Source organism: Malaya genurostris, chromosome 2 (assembly GCF_030247185.1).
Source record: "Malaya genurostris strain Urasoe2022 chromosome 2, Malgen_1.1, whole genome shotgun sequence".
Lineage (NCBI taxonomy): Eukaryota > Metazoa > Arthropoda > Insecta > Diptera > Culicidae > Malaya > Malaya genurostris.
This window is the reverse complement of record NC_080571.1, coordinates 303528519-303552080: the sequence shown is the minus strand read 5'-3', so window position 1 is coordinate 303552080 and position 23562 is coordinate 303528519. Positions and strand designations below refer to the sequence as shown.

The 23562-nt window shown below is 38.6% G+C and overlaps 1 protein-coding gene across 1 annotated transcript; it reads left to right on the top strand.

Annotated features, from left to right (window-relative positions):
- Nucleotides 1-11154: 11154 nt before the first annotated feature.
- LOC131427459 (uncharacterized) lies at nt 11155-18011 on the top strand. Its single transcript, XM_058590663.1, has 2 exons — nt 11155-11521; nt 17654-18011. Exons 1-2 carry the CDS (start codon nt 11335-11337, stop codon nt 17923-17925), a joined length of 459 nt encoding a protein of 152 aa, XP_058446646.1. The 5' UTR covers nt 11155-11334; the 3' UTR covers nt 17926-18011.
- Nucleotides 18012-23562: the final 5551 nt, after the last annotated feature.

Sequence of the window (23562 nt, the reverse complement as noted above, 5' to 3'; positions counted from 1 at the left end):
TATAACTTCCCGCAAATGACGAGAATTGGGCACATAAACATACATTTTCGAGTGTGAATAATACAAAAACAAGAACAACTGTCACTGAAACGGCGATGACAATTCGGAAGGCACTGTACACTCTACTCTTTACTCTTTACTCTTTACTCTTTACTCTTTACTCTTTACTCTTTACTCTTTACTCTTTACTCTTTACTCTTTACTCTTTACTCTTTACTCTTTACTCTTTACTCTTTACTCTTTACTCTTTACTCTTTACTCTTTACTCTTTACTCTTTACTCTTTACTCTTTACTCTTTACTCTTTACTCTTTACTCTTTACTCTTTACTCTTTACTCTTTACTCTTTACTCTTTACTCTTTACTCTTTACTCTTTACTCTTTACTCTTTACTCTTTACTCTTTACTCTTTACTCTTTACTCTTTACTCTTTACTCTTTACTCTTTACTCTTTACTCTTTACTCTTTACTCTTTACTCTTTACTCTTTACTCTTTACTCTTTACTCTTTACTCTTTACTCTTTACTCTTTACTCTTTACTCTTTACTCTTTACTCTTTACTCTTTACTCTTTACTCTTTACTCTTTACTCTTTACTCTTTACTCTTTACTCTTTACTCTTTACTCTTTACTCTTTACTCTTTACTCTTTACTCTTTACTCTTTACTCTTTACTCTTTACTCTTTACTCTTTACTCTTTACTCTTTACTCTTTACTCTTTACTCTTTACTCTTTACTCTTTACTCTTTACTCTTTACTCTTTACTCTTTACTCTTTACTCTTTACTCTTTACTCTTTACTCTTTACTCTTTACTCTTTACTCTTTACTCTTTACTCTTTACTCTTTACTCTTTACTCTTTACTCTTTACTCTTTACTCTTTACTCTTTACTCTTTACTCTTTACTCTTTACTCTTTACTCTTTACTCTTTACTCTTTACTCTTTACTCTTTACTCTTTACTCTTTACTCTTTACTCTTTACTCTTTACTCTTTACTCTTTACTCTTTACTCTTTACTCTTTACTCTTTACTCTTTACTCTTTACTCTTTACTCTTTACTCTTTACTCTTTACTCTTTACTCTTTACTCTTTACTCTTTACTCTTTACTCTTTACTCTTTACTCTTTACTCTTTACTCTTTACTCTTTACTCTTTACTCTTTACTCTTTACTCTTTACTCTTTACTCTTTACTCTTTACTCTTTACTCTTTACTCTTTACTCTTTACTCTTTACTCTTTACTCTTTACTCTTTACTCTTTACTCTTTACTCTTTACTCTTTACTCTTTACTCTTTACTCTTTACTCTTTACTCTTTACTCTTTACTCTTTACTCTTTACTCTTTACTCTTTACTCTTTACTCTTTACTCTTTACTCTTTACTCTTTACTCTTTACTCTTTACTCTTTACTCTTTACTCTTTACTCTTTACTCTTTACTCTTTACTCTTTACTCTTTACTCTTTACTCTTTACTCTTTACTCTTTACTCTTTACTCTTTACTCTTTACTCTTTACTCTTTATATGGCTTCTTGGCGAATTTCAAGCATCAAAATTTTGGAATAGCAAACTTTATCAACAAAAAAACATCAGATTCGAAAGGGTGCAAGATTCGTGTCATTCAACAACCCTCCTTCGTCAATGAAAATCTTTCGTCTTTCCGAAATAAGTCTGTCAAGTGTCATCAGCAGTAGTGATTGCATTAGGGCAGAAAAAAACGATACCTTATTTACCCGAATGGAAAAGGGATAACTGAGTGAACAAGGAAACTTAATAATTCATCTAATCTTTTCCCGCAAACAAAAACAAGCTAAACCGATTGAAAGAGGGCAAAACAACGTTCCCCCATCAGCTGGTTTGCAGTCGGTTAGCTATCCACTGGATCCCAAAAGCTCCCCCCGAACATCTACGCATTGGGATGGAGCTCCACAAAATAATCCTACCAGCAAACAACCGGAGGGATGCTGCGCAATAGTGACCAATTTATTGGCACGAACTGCACACGAAGACTGGTGAAAAGTGCTATCCTGCCTTTGCAATCACGTTTTCCTCGGCCATTCGTAGTTTGGTCCTTTTCACACCTTCTCTCATCTCTTATGTCGTTTTCGTTTTTAAATTGCACTACACTGGTGTAGCGAAAGCTGCACTGAAACCGTTCGTTTTTACCAATTGCACTACACCAGTGCTACACTTTTTCTGCACCGATACCACTGGTGTAGCACTCATTAAAAGATTGGTGTAGCTCTGTGCAATGGAATCGTTTATTGTAGTCAATGGTTACTGTTTATGTTTTCGTCATTTTTGTTCGTTTATTCATGCCTTAGTGTAGCACTGCACCGGTGTAGTGCAAATTAAAAACGAAAACGCCATTAGTAAAGTCAACATCATTCATTCGGCTTGTTCTTTTTCACAACCGAAAAATGTACTAAGAGAAGTATAGTTTGCTCACAAAGTAGACTTCCCTTCGCTACCCACCGTAGTTCCTCCACTCTCTTGTGAATGCATTGAAATATGACAAAAAGATCATCCCATTGAATGGGATGGCAGTCTAACAACCAGTAAAGATCACAACGATGCTGTTGCGACGATGGCACATAGCAGCAACAACAACAACAACAACAACAAAAAAGAGAACAACAAATTTATGCTTATCGTTTTGTAAATCTGCTAGCAAACAAATTATGTCTGCATAATTTTATTTTCGTGCAAGCATCCTTTGTGTGCCATTCGCTCTTTTTGTCACCGCACGACATCGGAGCTCCGGAGCACAGACTCCGAATCCACCGAGGCTTTCGATCTTTCGCCCACAGTAGAGAGCAAAGGGGTTTCTGAAACATATGACATTATGTATGCGTTTTGGGATGTGAAATTGGAGTAACCAAATTTGTTTGTCAGCATTTATGGTATGCAATTTCATCAAAATAGGATTTGATATTTTAGTGTGATGTGGCAGTAAATTGGCACGTTTCGGACTGCAGACAACGGTTACGGAATCGCAAATAAACATCCAGACGTGATGAATACGGGGATGATTTCAAATTAATCGTTTGTAAGAGAGAACAATTTCTCCGTAAAGTATATTTAAAATTCCTGAAAACTATTCAAATAAATTTGAAAGTTTCCGGTTTTCTGTTTCAGCCCCATAAAATATGACAAGCGGCAAGCGTGGGAATTGTTGTAGTATTATGTACTGAAATTTTATCATGAATTTCACCAAAACATGTTGAAATCGATAACTATCCATTAATCTAGAAAAACGAAAAACTATTTTCATTTCTGAAACTGATCTGTATCTAACGGGAAAACAAATTGGAAAATTAACATGCGAATGCAATTATGTAAAGAAAACCACGAAAGTGTTATCGCAGAAACGGGACTCGAACCCGTGGCTAACTCCTAACCGGGTAAAGTGACGTTACGGTGACGATACGGCTGAATCACGATACGGTTGAATACGGTCTGATGATATCTGATGATAACGTTTTTGTTTTAACTCCTAACGTTTCGACGCTAGTGATTGGCGTCTTCTTCGAGAGACTTCAATTCAATGTTTTTACGTTGGCGTTACTAAATAATTATGAGTTTTTAGCTTGAAAGAATTACAAAAATAAAAAGATTATCGTTCCTCATCAAAAAACTCATATATGTATGCTTAGCTAGTCAAGCGGTGTAGATTAAGCTTCTGATACATAACTACATAAAATATCACAATTATAAACAAATTATGTACGGGATCGCTTACACTACTAAAAGTAAAAAAATATGTACATTTAATTACACTGAACAAACTCAAAAACCATAGCTAGGATTCTATTTGGAACATTTATAATATTTTAAGACCATTTTGAAATATTTCAGAAGACAGTCATATTCACTTTGATCCGATATTTGAAGAGTGCATTCAGTTATAATAAAAAATTTATTTATATTATCTGACTGTAGTCTACGTGAAACATAACCTTATATTATATGGATGAATTATTTGTTATGTGTTATGAATCGGTAGGATGGTTCTCCGAATTCAAAAAAATCTTCGACAGTGCGTAAAATCAGAAGGTATTACGATGAAAGCGAGGTACGAGGAAGGCCCAATATGCGGTGTGGATCAGAAAAATGTTTCGATATCTTCGTGATAAACCCTAATTATCGATTAGCTTTTGCAATTATTGCAAATTTAACGTAAACTTCTAATCAAGAAGCACACCCAAGATCACTAAATTGGTGAGTTCTTTGAAGAATGACACTATCGATGACATCGATCGAATCTTATTGGTTGTTTGGTACGGTGGAAGGAGTCCTCAATAGATCGAACGTTGAAGTAAATCTTCAAATCATCGGCATACGCTAATTTAAATCCTGGCCTTAGAATTTGTAATATGTCGTTGAAATAAAGAAAGAATAGCAACGGATCTAGGTTGCTACCTTGGGGTACTCCAGACGAGTTAGTGAAACTAGAGGATTTAGTTGAACGAAGCTTAACATGTAGAGCTCTACCAGTCAATCTTAACCAATTGGTTATACGCTCAGAAATCCCTAGTCTAGATAATTTTGCTTCTCGAATCTCGTGATTAATTGTATCGAATGCAGCTTTAAGATCAGTGTAAATTACACCCACTTGCGCTAACTGCGCAACTGATCGCACGGGCATAAATTCATGTAGATCGTTCGAAATATATCGTTTAACTTTTGGCATTAAAATGCCTTACTCTTCACTATACGTGTCCGGGTGTCAATTAAAAATTAGAAAACTAGCCGCGTTAGATTTTTTGTCATAATTTTAAAATCTAATAACTCAGCGATCTGTAGATGGATTTATATAATTTAACAATCAATCGATTCAGAAACATTTTACCTCAACATGTATGACAACGTCGTTTCAGCATTTCAAAAGCATGCTATTGGAAAATTGGTTAGAATCGAGCTATGTTTTCACTAACCAGTCACAGCAGAGCAAGTGACGTCATCCTATTGATTTTTCTTGCACGGCCGACGGTTTCGATCGTTGGTCTACACTTAGAATTTTATATGAGAGCAGCAGAGAATCTATAAATATATGCCATCTTACAATTTTTACTCTAGTCGGCAGTCAGGCGCGAACGAAGCAGGTAGCTTGCCACTGAATTTTGTGGTGCGTCATTTTCTTCTATCTGCTACACACCGTGTTCGATTGAGTATATTGAATCTGGGAAATAGCAGGTCAATTCAGAGTTTTCGGCGATAGATTTTTTGAACCTAATTTTATGCGTTTGTATTTCGGTAATTTGTTAATGTATCTGCCACATTTAACATGTGTCCAGTGCGGCGCTGTATACCAAATATGTATTCGTTTGTGTGGGTGTTCCCTGCATTTGATTCACCGTTGATTTTTATTACGAACGGAAGCCGAAGTTCGCAAAAAAACGAAAAATAATATTATAAATACTTCTTGAACGAAGTTGACGCTGATATATTAGTAGTGCTAGTGTTTCACAATTATTTGCCTATATTTCAAATTTAAATCTGTTGAAGAGATAGCAAAAATAAAATTGAAAAAATAAAATAAATGCATGTTTAATGTCATTATGATCGATCAGTTCGCTTTCACATCTCATCCAAGTCAGTCGATAAAACAAAATCGCTTTCGTTCGGGACGGAAGAAACCAAGTACAGTATTGTGTAGTGAACAATAGACCTCGAAATGAGTGAACCAAACGAACAAAAGCTACCGCCGATACGGAAGAATACAATTGTTGTTGACTTCAGGCAGTGCAAAATTCGACCTTCGATACGAGAACTTGAAGGTTTGCTTAAGGAGCAAATGCATCTTGACATTAAACGTGTGCATTTACTTCAATGCAATAAGACGAATAATGTTGTTTACATTCAGTTTTATAAAGAGTTGGATGCAATTCAATTCGCAAAAGACAATAACAATGTGCACTATGTGGAGCACGAAAACATTAAGTACAATATTCCAGTATATGTGGAAGATAGTGCTACAGAATTGCGTGTGCATGATCTACCCTCAAGAGTCATCGATCCTTTTATTCGCAAAACTATGTCCCAAAACGGAGAGATTCTCTCTATCGAAAAAGAAAAGTGGAAGAATTTTTTCCCCGGTATTCTAAATGGCGTACGTGTATTACGCATACACTTGAAGAAACCTATACCTTCTTATGTGATTTTCGGTCAAGATACAAGAATTCCGTGCAAATCACTTGTTACCTATGACAATCAGATGGCCACATGTCAATATTGCCAAAAAGCTGTTCACTTCGGTAAGGCATGTGATAAACTGGACAAGGAGACAACTACACCAAAGGACAACGGTGCTTCCTTCACACCAACCCCAAGCAACCCCAGTACACCTGCGACAGTCACCAACAACAGTGAAGCATCCCCTTCAACGAATCCATCATCATCCACTATAGAACAAAGTACACCGGCTGCAGTTAACAACTTACCCTCCAACCAACCAGCAATTGCAACCATTGTACAACAACGTGCATCCACAGCAACTAGCAACGAAAAGAAGACGGAAATCGATAACAATACCATCGATGCGGCAATGAATGACGAGACGAACCACGAACAAACTGCCCCTCAATCCTCGCAGGAGGGAAATGGAAGCTCCTCTCCCCCTAGAAAAAAGGGTGACAACGAGATCCAATACAAAAAAATATTTAAAAATTCGGTTCAATCGGCCACGTACAGCTTGTACGCTAATAGGCCTGAATAAAAATATCTTTTTGAATAAAAAAATATGATCGGTCGTGTCTCGTACATAACCCTGTAATTTTATTCAAGGAGAGTATTACACACAAGATTTTTAATAATTTTTAATGCGGCTGAGAGTCTTGTACAACTGCTGCTGTACAACTGTAACGGTATGAAAGATGAATTTACTTTTGTTCTCTGTGCAATGGTTGTCGAAGTAAGACATACAGGAAAGAATCACCGAAGACCTCACGCTTTTGGAATGAAGCGAGCAGTAAAATTGTGCCGAAGAACTCTCGCGCCCAGACACACAGCAAAACTACACACCATGTTTGCTAATCGTGTTGGAATGAAGCAAGCAGCAGTCAAATCTGTATGAGAACTAATAATTTCAAATATCATCCAAAATGTTCAATTACAATACAAGTACAAGTATGACCACGCTAGCTCGTTCCTTCAATAGATAATTGATATTTAATATACTCAAGCGAACACGGTGTGCAGCAGATGGAAAATTGCACCGACACACCGCACACAGTGCCAAAGCGGCTATCCAGCGAGCGAACGCTTATACTTTTCAATCTAGTCATTCTCTCGCTGGACGAGCTACCTGTTTTGTTCCAGACAGGCACCGACCGAGCAGAGACATGTGACAGCATATATTTATAGATTTCGTTTTGTGCAAAAGCTCATATTGCGCAGTACGATACGGTATTTTTCATACATGACACGAAGCCTGTCTATATCGACCGAAGCAGAACAACTACTGAATTAAATGCGAAGTGTGAAGCAACGATTAAAACCGTCGGGCCGAGTGAAAATTATTAGCGGTCAAAATTATGACAGAAAAAGAGTACGCGGATAGTTTTGCATTTTTTAATTGACATCCGGCTTCTCAGCTTTTAAAGCCAATATCCCTTGGTTGAGTCGGTTTTATCGTTTTGATTTGACATGCGAGCGACGTTTTTTATCATACAAAAATCTTACTCTTTCACTTATATCTACAGATATTTGAATAAGAATTTTTCTAACATTTCACAGAGTAGCCTCCTAATGATGACTTTTTGACGTGAATACGTCTTACTTTACTATGGGGCGGCTTTTCAAATTTCGCTCTTTATAGGGATGAACAGAACTTAATCACGAATATCTCTTGCTGTATTTAACGTATCAGTATAATTTTTTCTCCATACCTTCGGAAATATGGCCAGCAATTTATGAAATTTTCAGTAGTATGGGATAACAACAAATAACTCAAAATTGAATTTCATTATTTTTACGTTTCGTCTTTGACTCATCAGTGCAGAGCAGTTCAAATTGAACTGCTTAGTGCTAAACTCGGCAGTTCAATTTGAACCGCTAAGCAGACGTAAAGTTTCTGCTATTTACAGAACACTTTTTGTTTTGCAACGAAGTGCAATGTCTTTTCTGACGTGCCGAACGAAAACGTGTTTTCGACTATTTCTGGCCGATGCAGGTATGGTCATTTAGGGGTTAGCCAAATTTTGTGCTAGGGCACATAACCGTTTTTATTATTTTTACGTTTCGTCTTTGACTCATCAGTGCAGAGCAGTTCAAATTGAACTGCTTAGTGCTAAACTCGGCAGTTCAATTTGAACCGCTAAGCAGACGTAAAGTTTCTGCTATTTACAGAACACTTTTTGTTTTGCAACGGCCAGAAATAGTCGAAAACACGTTTGCGTTCAGCACGTCAGAAAAGACATTGCACTTCGTTGCAAAACAAAAAGTGTTCTGTAAATAGCAGAAACTTTACGTCTGCTTAGCGGTTCAAATTGAACTGCCGAGTTTAGCACTAAGCAGTTCAATTTGAACTGCTCTGCACTGATGAGTCAAAGACGAAACGTAAAAATAATGAAAACGGTTATGTGCCCTAGCACAAAATTTGGCTAACCCCTCAAAATTGAAGTTTTCTAAAGAGTTTGGTAGGAACGAGTGAAATTTTGTGCCAAAAGAAGGTGCGCAAAATTTCAACAGCATGAATTGAACGAATCATCGCACAAAGCGTATCGTTCAAAATCAATACAAAGAAATACGGAATATTTCAATGATTGAATGCATTGGCCTTACGACAGTTGTATAATTCTAAAAATCAAAGATAGCGGCTTTCGTTTTGGGGATATTCTCTTAAGTCGCTGTATAATTTGTATTTCCGGGACGGTTTTGACAAGTAACAAGACAACTAATATCTATCATAAATTTACAAATCCTAGATGACCACGAAAAATTTGTTGTGGATTTTTCGAATTCAAATGAATATGTGAATGAATTTGAACATTGCATTTCCAATACCATCGTAATTGCTCTTGTCGTCTGTAACTTTCTGCTCTCGTGTGGTCCACCTTATATTTGCACCGTTACAATTCTGCAAGTGAAGTATTGAAAGTTTACAAAATTCACACAATCAATTAACTAGTACGTACGATAATCAATATTCGGAAGTGTGTAAAAGGCGTGTCAGTTTTATTCGCATTCACGTCATCTAGTTATGTCTCTGACATTACCCACCCGCCTTGTTTAAGCTCGGTCATAAGCAATACTCTCGTTCTCTACGTTGAGCTTAACAAGAAAACAGTGATTTAGATTGCATAATTACATTTTAGCATCTATCACTAATACTGCCGAAGTAAGGCTCTCGCAGATGGTGATCGTTGCGGCAAAATGGTGGCTGGGTTTGCTGATGAACTAGGATCTGCCGACGTTCTACCATGGGTTGGGCGTAGATACCATGAAGGCATACCTTTCCGACGATTTAATTCTCGTGTTTCGACATACCTGATTAGCGAATACCAAACACTACCTTGATGACTGCAACACACTTGTGCCAGCGCTTGATCCAATCCTCGGAACAATTTTCAAATTCAGTGCCATTTTTCCATCGTCTCATCTCGGGTGCTGAAACGAGTTCCACGGAGCAGTTTTTTGAGTCGACCGAATAGGAAAAAGTCGTAGGGAGCCAAATCAGGTGAATTCGGTGGTTGCTGAATGATTTATTCGTTTCCTTTTCAGTCAAATGGTGGTGCAATGTCTCTGCCATCTCTCTAATAGTCAATTTGCGGTCTACGGTCATCCATTTTTTAATTTTGTTGATGGCTTCTCTCATCATCATTCACTGACTCACGACCACTTCTGAAACGTTCGTGCCACTGATAAACGATTGTTTTCTTCAGAGTGTCGTTGCCGAAACACTCTTCTAACATTGGCAATGTCGTCGCATCATTGAAACCGTTTTTAACGCAAAATTTAATGCAAACTCATTGTTGCAAACTCAATTCCGTTTTGAAAATTGTACAAAATCGAGGACACGTACAACCGCAAATGTTCATGCAACAAGATGAAAATTTGATAGTATGTCAATGACAGATGCGGCAACCTAAAAAAATTAATTGGGTGATTGAGAGCGCCCCACGGTGGTGATTCCGGGAACTTTTTGATCAAGGCAGTATTCCAATGAGTGATCAATCACTGTATAGTGCTTGCTTGGTACAAATAAGCTTTGTAACTTTCACATTGTTTGTCACATTCCTAATACCTTATAATTTCAATAGCTTTTTGTAACGTATATCTGTGCATCTGAATCAACAAAGTAATACACGGATGGAGACAAAAAATGTAATAATAAAAATCAACTCTTCACTTTCTACTATTATTTAAACCAAAAAGGTTCCCAACAACGCACTACTCAAGCTGATAGCCATTCACTCCTGAACCTACGATTTCTTTTGCTTATTCATCGTCGACTCGAGGGAAGACTTAAATTCTATATCGAGCCAGTTAATTTCAAGAAATCAAGTATCAATAATACTTGTGTTTACCATGCTCGACACGATAAAACAAAATCTTATCCCCCGTGCAGTTATAATAGTAACCGTTACCATTAATAGATTGAAGTGTTGATAACCTCTAATGGATCTTCTGTAATTCTCTCCTGAGCTCCCTGCATGGCCACTATTTAATGCTCACTGCTACGTCAAGTTGAGTGTCGTAATGGCAAACAATCAGACGTCAAATATTTCCCCACAATCTCATCAGTCAGCTGAGTTTGTTGCCATTTGCCGGAAGTTTTGCCTGAGTGATTTGTGACCAGCTGTGCGAATACCAAAAGCGGAAATATAGCTTTCCCAAACCCCGTTCGGTTTTTTTGGCTACCCACCAAGCAATCTATTTACGGCCCACTGGGAAAAACTAACAAACAAATTTCGCCGAGCACTGTTGAACGCTCCAAGTTCGGTCAGCTACTTCTGTCCTAGAATACGGAATGGAAATACTTCCCACGATGGTTTGTTTTGCTGGGTGCGGACTGGAGTGGAGTGGGTCGAAAAGTGGCCGCTAAATTAAGTGGCAACTGATAAGGAGCACGCGTTGCAAAGAACAACTAATTTACGGTACTACTTCTGAAGCGTAGGGTAAAGTTTTCCCAATTAAGTTTCAGCACAACAAGAAAACACACACGTCCAGAAGATAAAAGAAGCTCCTCGGGCCAGCTGCTGAATCAGTGCTGTTCGGATTTTAGGTGGCCGAAGGTGTCCGAGGGGTTCCTGCAGAACAACGGAAGGAAATCTGCTGTGTGAATACGTGCTTTATTTTTGATCGGAAACACGCCCGACAACGCTTTGCTGGTCGAGATGGTGCAGATGAAATTTCTGCTGATTGCGGTTTGTTTTCTCATTCCGGATGTGATGGGTGAATTGGCAATTCAAAAGTGCAAGAGTGGAGTCTTGCCGACCAAGCTGATCATCGACGGATGCTCGCAGGCTCCCTGTGCGATCGCCAACGGGCACAACTTGAAGTTCCACGCGGAGTTTGTTGCACGTAAGTGAAGATTTACCATTTCGGTTGGGAATGATGAAATTTATATGCATATAGGGCAATTTTATCAATAGTCATCTCGAGAAGCAAACCACAGATTACAGTGCCTGTAATTAACGTGTTGCCATAAATTCGGAGCCAAATGTGAAATATGTGCACTAGTTTTGTTATAGCGAAGCGTAAGTTCGAAGCGAATGCAGCTTTTTCATTATCTAGAGCAGTGGTTCCCAACCGTTTGTATCACGGACTCCTTTGAATCCGCGGATCAACACATTAAAAATAAATGTTGTTGACTGGAAATACGTGTTACACAATTTTGGGAAAACAACAACATGATCATTGAATTGTTTTAAAATCATTTTTAAACTGAATTTGAGGTAGCACAAAAACACATACTGCTAGAAACAATTGTTAGCAGAGAAAAAATTGTTCATGGAAATGATTCGCGGCTCTCAGAAACTAGGACCACTGGTTGGGAATAGCTGATCTAGACCAATGAATAGAACAGAAATAGCAGATCTCGCTTTAACTAGTCTTTATAAATATGCTGATATGATCAAAAATATGGCTACCCTACAAAAAATACAGATGGTTCATTGCCCTCGATATTATAGAATATGAATGAACTGCTTTTTGCTTAGTATGTTGTCTGAGTTCGTCAGCTTCCAGTGTTTGCCAAAAAATAATGAAACGCTTCTCTTCAAAGTTATATTATTAACAAACAAAATTAATAATCCACTATCCAGACAGTGGTTGTGGTGAAGCACAAAACTGACAGAATCGATAAGCTTTGATATGCGTTTATGGGTTGGATTCAGTCCTAGTTAGTCAACAACGATTGAGATAATTTCAGGTAGTTTTTTCATTGTAATGAATCGTAACAATAACAGGAAGATACGATAGATAACATACAAATTGTAGACCAAAAATGGTGCTTCGAGATTTGCTCATAACGACCAATTTATAGATAACGTCAAACGAGTAGGGTGAGTGATTCCACAATATCAGTGAAGCCAATACGATGAATCACTATCACGGTCATGATGATCATGATACGAAAATTATAGATTTTTCACTTTCATAAAATATTGGCGGTCAGCGTTTATCGTTCATAGTATGATAGTCATATATTACATCAAAAACCTGTTTTAATCCACCTAGTAGTGTAATTATGCCTTTCTCATATCAATCATACTATCATATATAATACTGTGGTATTCTTCAAAATAATTTTCTTCGATTCTTAAAAGAATAACCGAAATAAATGAGTTGTCTACAAAAGTTTGAGCCCGCGCGCGTAACGCAGTCAAAGACAATCTAGACATGGAATATGGCTGAATTAAGAGATTGTTTGAGACCAATTATGGTTTTCTTGAGTTATGCTGGGATCTACAGTTGTTGATGAAATTGGGCTTGGCTCTGCTCATTCGCAGTCTCGTTATTCCATCGTAGCTGGTGGTGATAACGATGAACTGGTCCGGCGGGAAGGGCCTCGTGAATTATTGTCTGATACTGGTCGAGATATTGGGTTCGATTCCTAATTTGTTCAAGGATCTACCCGGGTTGGAAATTTTCTTGATCAACCCTGGATAGTAATTGTAATATATAATATCGTATAATAGTTTCCTTTGTTCAGCTGCTCTATCGAAGGAATATCTATTCCTGCTAAGTTAACCAGCTCGTTTCAGTTTTTGATTACTGCTTAAAGCATGTAATAATATTAATTATCACTTAGATAACTCGTTCAGCTCACACCATCATAAATCGGTTTGTTTGGCCGTCTACTGATAAAAACTATCAATTGGAAAAGATTTGAGGTCGAGTTAGATTTTTTTTAAGGTTTTTCCCCATTTTCAGTGATGGTATACAATTTTTAACCCACTTTACCTATAATTCCGGATCCGGAAGTCGAATCCGCATGAAATTCAGGAATTACGTATGGGACCACAGGACCTTTCATTTGAATCTAAGTTTGTGAAAATCGGTTCAGCCATCTTCGAGAAAAGTTAGTGCAAAAAACGTTACACACACACACACGCACGCGCGCACACACACACACACACACACACACACACACACACACACACACACACACACACACACACACACACACACACACACACACACACACACACACACACACACACACACACACACACACACGCACGCACACACACACACACACACACACACACACACACACACACACACACACACACACACACACACACACACACACACACACACACACACACACACACACACACACACACACACACACACACACACACACACACACACACACACACACACACACACACACACACACACACACACACACACACACACACACACACACACACACACACACACACACACACACACACACACACACACACACACACACACACACACACACACACACACACACACACACACACACACACACACACACACACACACACACACACACACACACACACACACACACACACACACACACACACACACACACACGCTCAGTTGCTGTTGCTCGAATTGAGTCGAATGGTGATTGTATAACTTTTCTATATGAGAAAGGCAAAATTCATTCGTCTAACTAATCTCTCTGTGATATTGTCGAAGCAAAAAAAAATAGAGTTCTGTTTTCTCAAAATTCGTAGATTCGATTTTGAGTAATCTGGAACACAGAGTACAGGAAAACGGATTCATTTTCGATTTATCACGCTTTAAAATAATAGAATCTGACGGATCTAAACTACTATTGAAATTATAGTTTTAATACCTAAAATGATTTGAGAAAGATGAAAATATTTTCTGCATTTTATGTACAATTTTTCGATACTGCTCATACCAATGGAAACCTACTAGAACTTCTCCCAATTAAACAAATCTTTGCCATGTTAAAGGGAAAGCTTCAGAGAACACGAAAGGTGTCTAAAAACTTTAAGGCTTTGAAGAAAGAGTGGATAAGAGTGCTTAAGAAAGATGGCGAAATGCTGCATAGAATTGAATGAGTTACGGGCATTTAGCCTAGGAGAGGAGGTGAAATAAAATATCTTTGCAAGAAAATATCCAAATGAAAATTAAGCCTTTAATTTGATTTATTATTTCGGTGTTTCAGAGCTTTACATAGGATGATGTCGCGCAACGCTTTTAAAACTAGGCTCAATATACCTACCATTTTGAATATTTTTATGTGAAGAAATGTTTTTTCTTACTCTCTAATTTACATCAACAGATTTCTTGAATATAATTTGTCTACCTTTTCCTGTTTATGTACAATACAATGCAGAAAGGCTCACTTCTAAATATTTTGCAACAATTTGTATCAGAATTAGAAATAATTTCAATATTCTTTGACATTTCTTAGCTGTTGTAGCTCGATATGCTCTTAGTTCTATTTAGCAAAAATTGAAAATTTATTGTTCAGAAAAAAGGCGGGTGGGTAATGTCAGAGACATAACTGGATGTCGTGAATACGAAAAAACTGACACGCTCCCATCACTTTTCCGAATATCAGTTAGTTGGTTGATTGTATAAATTGCTTTCCCCTTTTTCACTAATAGAGTTTGAAGCGATGCACCTAAATTAAAGTACAGAATAGTTACATTAAACAGCTACTATTCTACAACTATACCTATATTCAAAACTTGAAACAATTCCTTTTTAATTTGCTAATATAGGAGGCTAGGTACGACAAATTTGTAATTTATTTTTATTGAAGCTATGAAGTTCGAAGATATCTGATTCTTCTCGAAATTTCAGTACGAGACAATTGCAATGGCCTGTTCTGAAATGTATCAACGATCTCCGGTATGCAAAAGTCATTTTAATAATAATGATAGAAATAATAATGGTAATAATAATAATAATAATAATAATAATAATAATAAAAATAATAATAATAATAATAATAATAATAATAATCATAATAATAATAAAAATCGTAATAATAATAATAATAATAATAATACAGATTAATCTGTACATATATGTATGTATAAATAAAATACAGATTAACCTGTATATATGGCAACCCTGTTTCGCATGGCATATTTTCACACGACCCCATACTAGTATAAAGATGTGTTCAACATCATCACTTTCGCTTTCGCATTGCCGTTCATAATTGAATGTGTTAGTGACGGTACAAATCTGCCTTTCTACCGGTTTTCGTTGCCATCGTGCTGACGGTGTCTCATACGTTCAGAGTAGCTGCTTTAACTTAAATAACGCTATTTTCACATCAGGTTTCATTTTATACCTGCTACTGGCAGCGGTGTTTGGACAACCCCTTTGATAGAATTCCTTTCCTGTACGCAGAACGGGAAACAGTGAGACGATATAAAAGAGAGAGTTAGCAGAGCGGCAGCTAGTAATACTGAATTGGCTGTCTAGCTGTTAACAGCATCTTGTGGAATTTTGACGCAGAAACACGCACACAGGAGGAACAGTTAAGGGCAAGGCAAAGTCTCGCTCAAACCGTGCTGGTCTGCAGTTTCCAGTTGGCGGCAGAATCCGTCGTTTGCCTCGGAAGGGGAACTACGCCGAGCGTATCGGTGCTGGTGCATCGGTCTATCTGGCGGCAGTGATGGAGTACTTAGCTGCTGAAGTGTTGGAATCAGCCGGTAACGCTGCCCGTGACAACAAGAAAACGAAAATCATCACTCGCCATCTGCAGCTGGCCATCCGTAACGACGAGGAGTTGAAAACCCCGTCCTTTTCAGGACGACCACATTACTGTGATAAAGAAATATTTAAGATTGCTTTAAGTTTAGCCAGTTCTGATACGCCTGGAAAATAGAATGCGCAAATTTAGTGGAAACCTTAGTTCTAAAAATTTGTTCATTTTTGTTTTCGGCCGCATACTACAGAATTCACGACAAATATACATATTGATCTGTATACGTGGCAACTCTGTTTCGCACGGCTTATTTGTATACTAGTATAAAGATGTGTTCAACATCATCACTTCCACTTTCGCATTGCCGTTCGTAATTGAATGTGTTAGTGACGGTGCAAATAATTTAAACTTCTCGTGTGTGTCTTGTTTCGGCAACAGTTGCTCGGAAAAATGGTAGGAAAGCAACAAAATTCAACTAGTTCTTTAAGATTAGCTTTAGCACTGAAAAGTGCTTTTGAATGGGCCTTGCTGGACTTTTTGGCTGCCTTTCTACCGGTTTTTGGTGCCATTCTCACATCACATTTCATTTTATACCTGCTACTGGCAGCGGTGTATGGACAACTCCTTCGCTAGAATTCCTTTCCTGTACGCAGAACGGGAAACAGTGAGACGACAGGTCCTCGATGTTACTCTCGTATGTCTTGTTTCGGGAACAGTTGCTCAGCAAATGGTAGGAAAAATGAATCACTCAACTTTTATATGGATGCTCTTGTATAGATGCAGACATCTCGCGTTCTGATTGACTGGTGCTGTCATGGGTTAAATCAAACAGGTTTTTCAATAGTGTACTATTGAAAAACTTCAATGTTGTTGCAATACACGTTCAAGTTGAAAATGTTCGATTCTATTGGTAGTTAGATTATATAAATGCTTCTAAGGATCACTGAGCTATGATCTTTCAAAATACGAGAAAGGCAAACGCGCCTTATGAATTATCCTCTTTGACACTCGTTTGTACCAAACATTTAAGAAAAGTTTAATTTTAAACTACTTGAGATTATGTCACACAAGTGAAAATTTTATCATAAAATTGTGATCATATTTCCGATGGCGTGTCGCAAGAATTATGATGATTCATTAGATACAACAGGAGATATTCACGATCAAAAACATATCACTCTCTCAGAGGGTAAATTTTAAAAAGGCGCCCCATAGTAAAGTAAGTCGTATTCACGACAAAAATATAATGACTGTTTTCTTCGTACGCTCGGACCATTTTTTTCTATCTCCCAACCATCCACCAATCACAAACAAAATCAGATACCTATTTTCATTAACGACAAAAAAAGAACGATAATTCCCTAGGACGTAATAAACCATCAAGATGAAAAATATCACCCGCAAAAAAGGACACGTCCCCCATAAACCGTTACCGTTACTTTTTGCATCGGTCTATTATTCTTCATTACGGCCAAACTAATTACTCCTGCCTGCATCTTATTTTGCAGCACACGCCACAAGGACACTCACCGCCATCGTAATAGCCCGGGTTGCGGGCTTTGCCATCCATTACGAACTACCCGAGGAACACCGGGACGGCTGCAAGAAGCTTACCAACGCGAAGTGTCCGCTTGCACCGAATCAGCGCATCGAAGCATCCGGTGAGGTTCCCGTCGAATCACCGATTTCAAACGTGATGGTTAACGTCGAGTTCCAGCTGCACTCGGACACGGCAATAGCCGTGTGCTTCAGGATCGATGCTAAAGTGGTGAAAGGCTAATAAAAGTCATAGATTGGCTGCCGGAAATGTGTATAGCAGGAGATACTTGCGAAACGATAAAAGCCTCCTGTCCAAAGGGACATCGTCTTCCGCTTAACTTGCTTCTACTGTTTTTTTTTCTTTCTTTTCGCCGCATGGTCTAATTAGAAAAGTCTCATAAAACGATTAATCTGAAAGAAATTGCCATTCGCTGGAAGTCGAACAAACATGTCCACCCGGCTGGGGGTGAAATGCCATAAAGCGGAATCTTGGCGAAAGGGCAGATAAGTGTGCCAGACGGAAAGTATGTGATAAAAACGGGGTTCAATTGGGGTTGGAAAGGATTGCTCGTTGTCCGCAGGGCTGGCTGTCAGCTTACGAGAAAATGTCTTTTCCTGATCTTATCAGTTTAACGATATGATACAAAATTGTTTTATGATAGTTGAAGCGAGGAATGCACGCAGCGATGAAATTGCTTGTTGACTTTTTCATTCCGACATTAGATAGGAATCGTGTTCTTCTGCGCAGTTCTATTTCCCTGTCTGTCAGTTCATCACGTCATCTGCATGGCCAAAGTTATATGCTTGGTTGGCGTCGTTTGCCGTTCCACTTCTTCTTGTTCGAATTGGTTTTTCTTTCTATTGCTAATTGGGAGGAAAAAAATTGTAAGAACCTTGTTCGTTATTCGATGAACTGCAGTGAGAAAACTTTTCAGATTATTACCGCTATTTGATTCTGGAGGCAGCATGTGAACTGACTCGCTGCAAGGAGCCATATAGCAGCCAACGGATCCGGTTCAATTATCCTATTATACTATTTCTTGACTCGGCGAATGATTTTGTTGTTTTCCCATCCAATTTTCAATTCAATTTCTCCGGTGGGTTGCGCTGTTGGAAGATGTCATAAATCTCGAAAAACGACGTGGAACATTCGAATCGGGACGAGAGAATCATTAATTACTGCGGCTTGAATACCAAATCGTTTCGATTGGTTCGATTTCACCCTCGCTTGAGCCGTCGATTGTTCGCTGGGCTGCCTTGTGCAGGCCTGGCAATTCCGGATGGAATCCAAACCGTCGTCGCTTTGTGGTGAAATCATTAACAAGTGATCTTGAGAGGCCTTTTGAATCCCTGCCGGCTGCCGGCAGCTATTTTCTACGCCGTTGAATCCCCTGCTGTCGAAGCGAGGGTTAATTATTAACCAAAGGCTGTGCGCTTTGAAGACCAAGTTTCCACTCGAGTGGCTCAAAAATTAATTCCTATCAAACGACGGCTTAGGAAGCAGCAAGCCAAATAATACACGGAAGCGCAGGAGCCGATTTGGTCTCGTCATTTGGTGCCATCATCGTCTAGTATCTTGATTCCGCGAAGCAACCCAAGATCAATTTCCTCTTGATGTCCTTAGACACGAAGTCCGAGAGCAAATATCTGCGGGGCTTCATCTTTGCTACAGATGAAACTAATTTAAATGTAAATCACAACGGAATCCCTTCCCCTTCCAGTTCACTGTGCAGCACTTTCTTATCCTTGGCTGAGCAAATTGTTCGAGTATAATTTTTCGCTTAAACCATAAAATGATGAACAGAATGAAGGGGAAAATTGTCTCATTTGAAGAAAAACAGCCTGGCGCCTCTGTGATGATACTTTTTGTTTGGTCATTTACTGTTTCGTACGCGTACGCGTACATATTTGTTTGTCGGGAAAGAACAATGAAAGCTTTCATTATATGGCGAATACCCGAGTAGAATGTTTATAAGCGTCCCGTTTTGGCCCGTTCAAACTTTAGCGCAATGCCTGGCCGTTTAGACCGGGGGGAAGGGTTATCGAACGTTTCTTCGCGAAGGATAAGGATGGCTAGTTGGTCGGTTTCTTCCGAAATGTCGCACAGTAGTGACAGAGGGCACCGAGGGTATAACAAAAAAAAAATGCGGACGATATTTTCTTTTCCCATAAAAACACAATTTATGGCCGAAAATAGCGGAGTGAGACCAGATTTGTAAACGTCGGGATGAGGTTGACGAAGGCGACGGGGAAATTGTTCATTTTCTCTTTTATCACGGTTGAAATCAGATACGCCCTTTTGGCAGTTGGCCCAAACTAGGCAGCGAATCGTATTGCAGACTCCGGGAATCCAACTGCGGATAGGATCCACAGCAAGGACTTCGCTGCGAGACAATGTTATCGCGTTGTGATATATTTTGCATCTATGGGTGAATCACTTGCGGAAGTAGGCCGGACTGGTGTGAGACAGTGTTGAAGCTGAAATGAGGTCGGTGTATGTACATATTTTTTGTCGGGACATAATTATAATGAAGAATAATTACGACATGCGCAAGGTATTAGGATCCACCGGGTGACACGGAATTTTGATGGATGAACTGAATAGAATAAGGATTGATCAAACACTGGGACTGATGAATCAAGCGCATTCAGAATCTATAATCTAATAATCTATAATCATCCTAACACATGGGTTGAAAAGTCCCGGGCCTAACACATAGGTGGCGCTAGTTTTATTGCAGTCACCTTTTTATTTATTTGAATCAACAGACATAATTTAGTCCAAATGATCATTTCTTAGTATATTTAAAAAATTAGATCGTATGGTACGGCGTGGCAGATGGAAATCAAATCCCGATGAAACTCTGTTGAAGAACCGCTGCATTCCTGTAATAGCACCGTTAATTCCATAATTACTGCGACGAAATGGCAAGCGAAGGAACAAACTGTTACGAAGAACACGTGATCGAACGTTGAGGTTGATTTCGCTAAGAAGTGCGGGGCAATCGATCCTATCAGTTAAAATATCAGATATTGTCATTGCTCGTGATAAATCACGTCGAACATGCAGTGTGTCAATTCCAATTAACATCCCTCGACTTTCATAACTCGGGAGCTGTTGTGGATTATTCCAAGGCAACCGGCGCAGTGCAAAGCGAATAAATCTGCGTTGTATCGATTCGATCCGATTGACACCGTTGAGATAGTAAGGGCTCCATACCACTGAGCAATATTCAAGAATAGAGCGTACCAGCGAACAGTAAACAGTTTTCAAGCAGTAAATATCATTGAAATTTTTGGTTATTTGTATTATAAATCCCAAGCATCGGGAAGCTTTCGCAACTATGTAGCTAACATGTTGCTTAAACGTTAGTTGCTCATCGAGGAGAATGCCAAGATCTTTCACATTTCTGGGGATTTAGGGATCATTCGATGATCTCACACCAGTCAGCAAAAATTAACAGTTGGCGTTTCAGGAATACAGCATCATTTATTTTCCGGATTATGTTATGCATTTTTAGATCATCAGCAGATGAAAACCGCGGACCTTCCAGGACAAAATTCACGTCGTTAAAGTACAGCAAGAATATCAGTGGTCCTAGATGACTGCCTTGTGGAATTCCGGAAGAAGCGCAAAACTAATCAGATACACAATCACCGATTCTTACGGCAAGACGTCGATCGCTTAGGTATGACTCAATCCAGCGAAGTACGTTCGAGCCAAAACCGAGTTTGTCTAGTTTAGCAATGGCGATAGCGTGATTTGTTTTATCGAAGGCTGCCGACAGATCCGTGTAAATGACGTCTGTTTGATAACCAACGGACATAGAATTTGTAACACAATTCATAAGCGAAAGCAGATTAGTAGCAGTAAAACCTTTTGGCATAAATCCATGCTGAGTCTGTACAATATACCGTTCAATCATTGTTGAAAATTGGCTCAAGAACGATCATTTCAAAAAGCTTTGGAAAGGCGCTGAGAAATGCAATCCCACGGTAGTTGTCAACAAGTTTTTTATTCCCTTTTTTATGAACTGGAAACATAAAGGAGGACTTCCACAGATCGGGAAATATTCCGGCAGTTAGCGATTTGAGGAACAAAGACTTAAGAGGTGCTGCTAAACTAGCAGAGCATTTTCGTAGAACAATTGCCGGTATACCATCTGGCCCTAAAGAGGTGCTAGGCTTTGTTTCACTGATTGCCAACAGTGTTTTCATCCAAATTGATCGCATTTAAGGACTGATATAGAAATGGCACATTTTGCACCACAAGGGACACTTGATGCGGTAACAATTTTTCATCAGAAAAAACACTAGCAAACTTCTGGGAAAATAACTGACAAATCTCCTACGGACTTGAGCCTGTGAATTCTCCGTAACGCATTGACAAAGGTAGCTCAGATTCTTTTCTTTGCTCGTTGACATAGCTCCAGAATTTTTCGGGATCCGACTTTAGTTTACGTTGTCAAAGTTTTGGCATTACATTCCTTTTGTGGAATTTGGCCTTTCTGTTTCAACAGACTTCGCAGCCGATTCTTAGTGTACAGAATCATTGCATGGCTAGTACTATGGATCCTACTGACACTAAGAATCCTTCCAGGTCGGGGCTCGAACATACGACAACTGGCTTGTAAGACCAGCGTCCTATGCATTGAACCGCCAACCCGGGGGTAGTTTACGTTGTACGTTCCCCAAATAATTATCGTGGCAACGCTTATTTTCAGTCAATACTAACCTTTAAAAGACAACTGTTAAAATTTCATGATATTTTATTCATTAGTTTGTGAGTTATTGTGCTAAGAGTGACGCTACTTTTGTTATCTTCAGAACAATGCACAGTGGGAAAAAATCTATGAAAACCCGCAAAAAATTCTGTAACTCATGAACTAATTGAGATAGGTCAACAAACTAAAGCGTTTCTTATGTAAAAATGTCCAAGGGATTCAATGGAATGGTTTACAATGGCCGCACGAATCGCAATCTTGCTCGTTTTACTACAAATGTACAGCAGTTTTGGGGTTTGCTATAACATTCGCTCTGTAACTTGAAATGAAGTCGAGTGTCGTATTCTGGTATAGCCTACTTTCATGTAAAAAAGTCTGGAGAATCGAATAGAAGAACCCACACTGGCCGCACGAAACGTTTTGGTGGCTATTTTTCCCCAATTCCTCCTTTTCATGAGATCCTTACTGTAAATCGTCCTTATATCTTTGTAAAACTTCTTGCAAGTTGGCTAAATCTAGCTTATCTTATGTAAAAAAGTCTGGAAAATCGAACGGAAGAACCTACACTGGCCGCACGAAACGTTTTGGTGGCTATTTTACCTCAATTCCTCCAATATGTGAAATTTTCATCTAAATCACCCTTAAGTCTTAAGCGAATCACGTTGAAAGCATACGAAAACTATCTTATTATGTATAAAAAAGTCTGGAAAATCGAATGAAAGAACCTACACTGGCCGCACGAAACGTTTTGATGACTATTTTACCCCATTTATCCATTTCATGATATCTTATTGTAAATCATCCTTGAATCTCGGTGAAACTTATTGGAAGTTTACTAAATCCAGCTTATCTTATGTAAAAAATTCTGTAGAACCGAATGGAAGAACGTACACTGGCCGCACAAAACGATCTGGTGACTGTTTTACCCCAATTCCTCCATTTCATGATATCTTATTGTAAATCGTCCTTAAATCTTGGTAAAACTTATTGGAAGTTTACTAAATCCAACTTATCTTATGTAAAAAAGTCTGGAAAATCGAATGAAAGAACCTACACTGGCCACACGAAACGTTCTGGTGACTATTTTACCCCATTTCCTTCATTTTATAGTATTTTATTGGAAATCCGTCTTAAATCATGGTAAAACTTATTGG

Bases quoted from the DNA above. Each gene is read 5' to 3' on its own strand.
- LOC131427459 (XM_058590663.1), top strand. From the start codon at position 11,335: ATGGTGCAGATGAAATTTCTGCTGATTGCGGTTTGTTTTCTCATTCCG. The intron at 11,522-17,653 runs GTAAGTGAAGAT...CTTATTTTGCAG, and splicing joins CCACGCGGAGTTTGTTGCAC to CACACGCCACAAGGACACTC.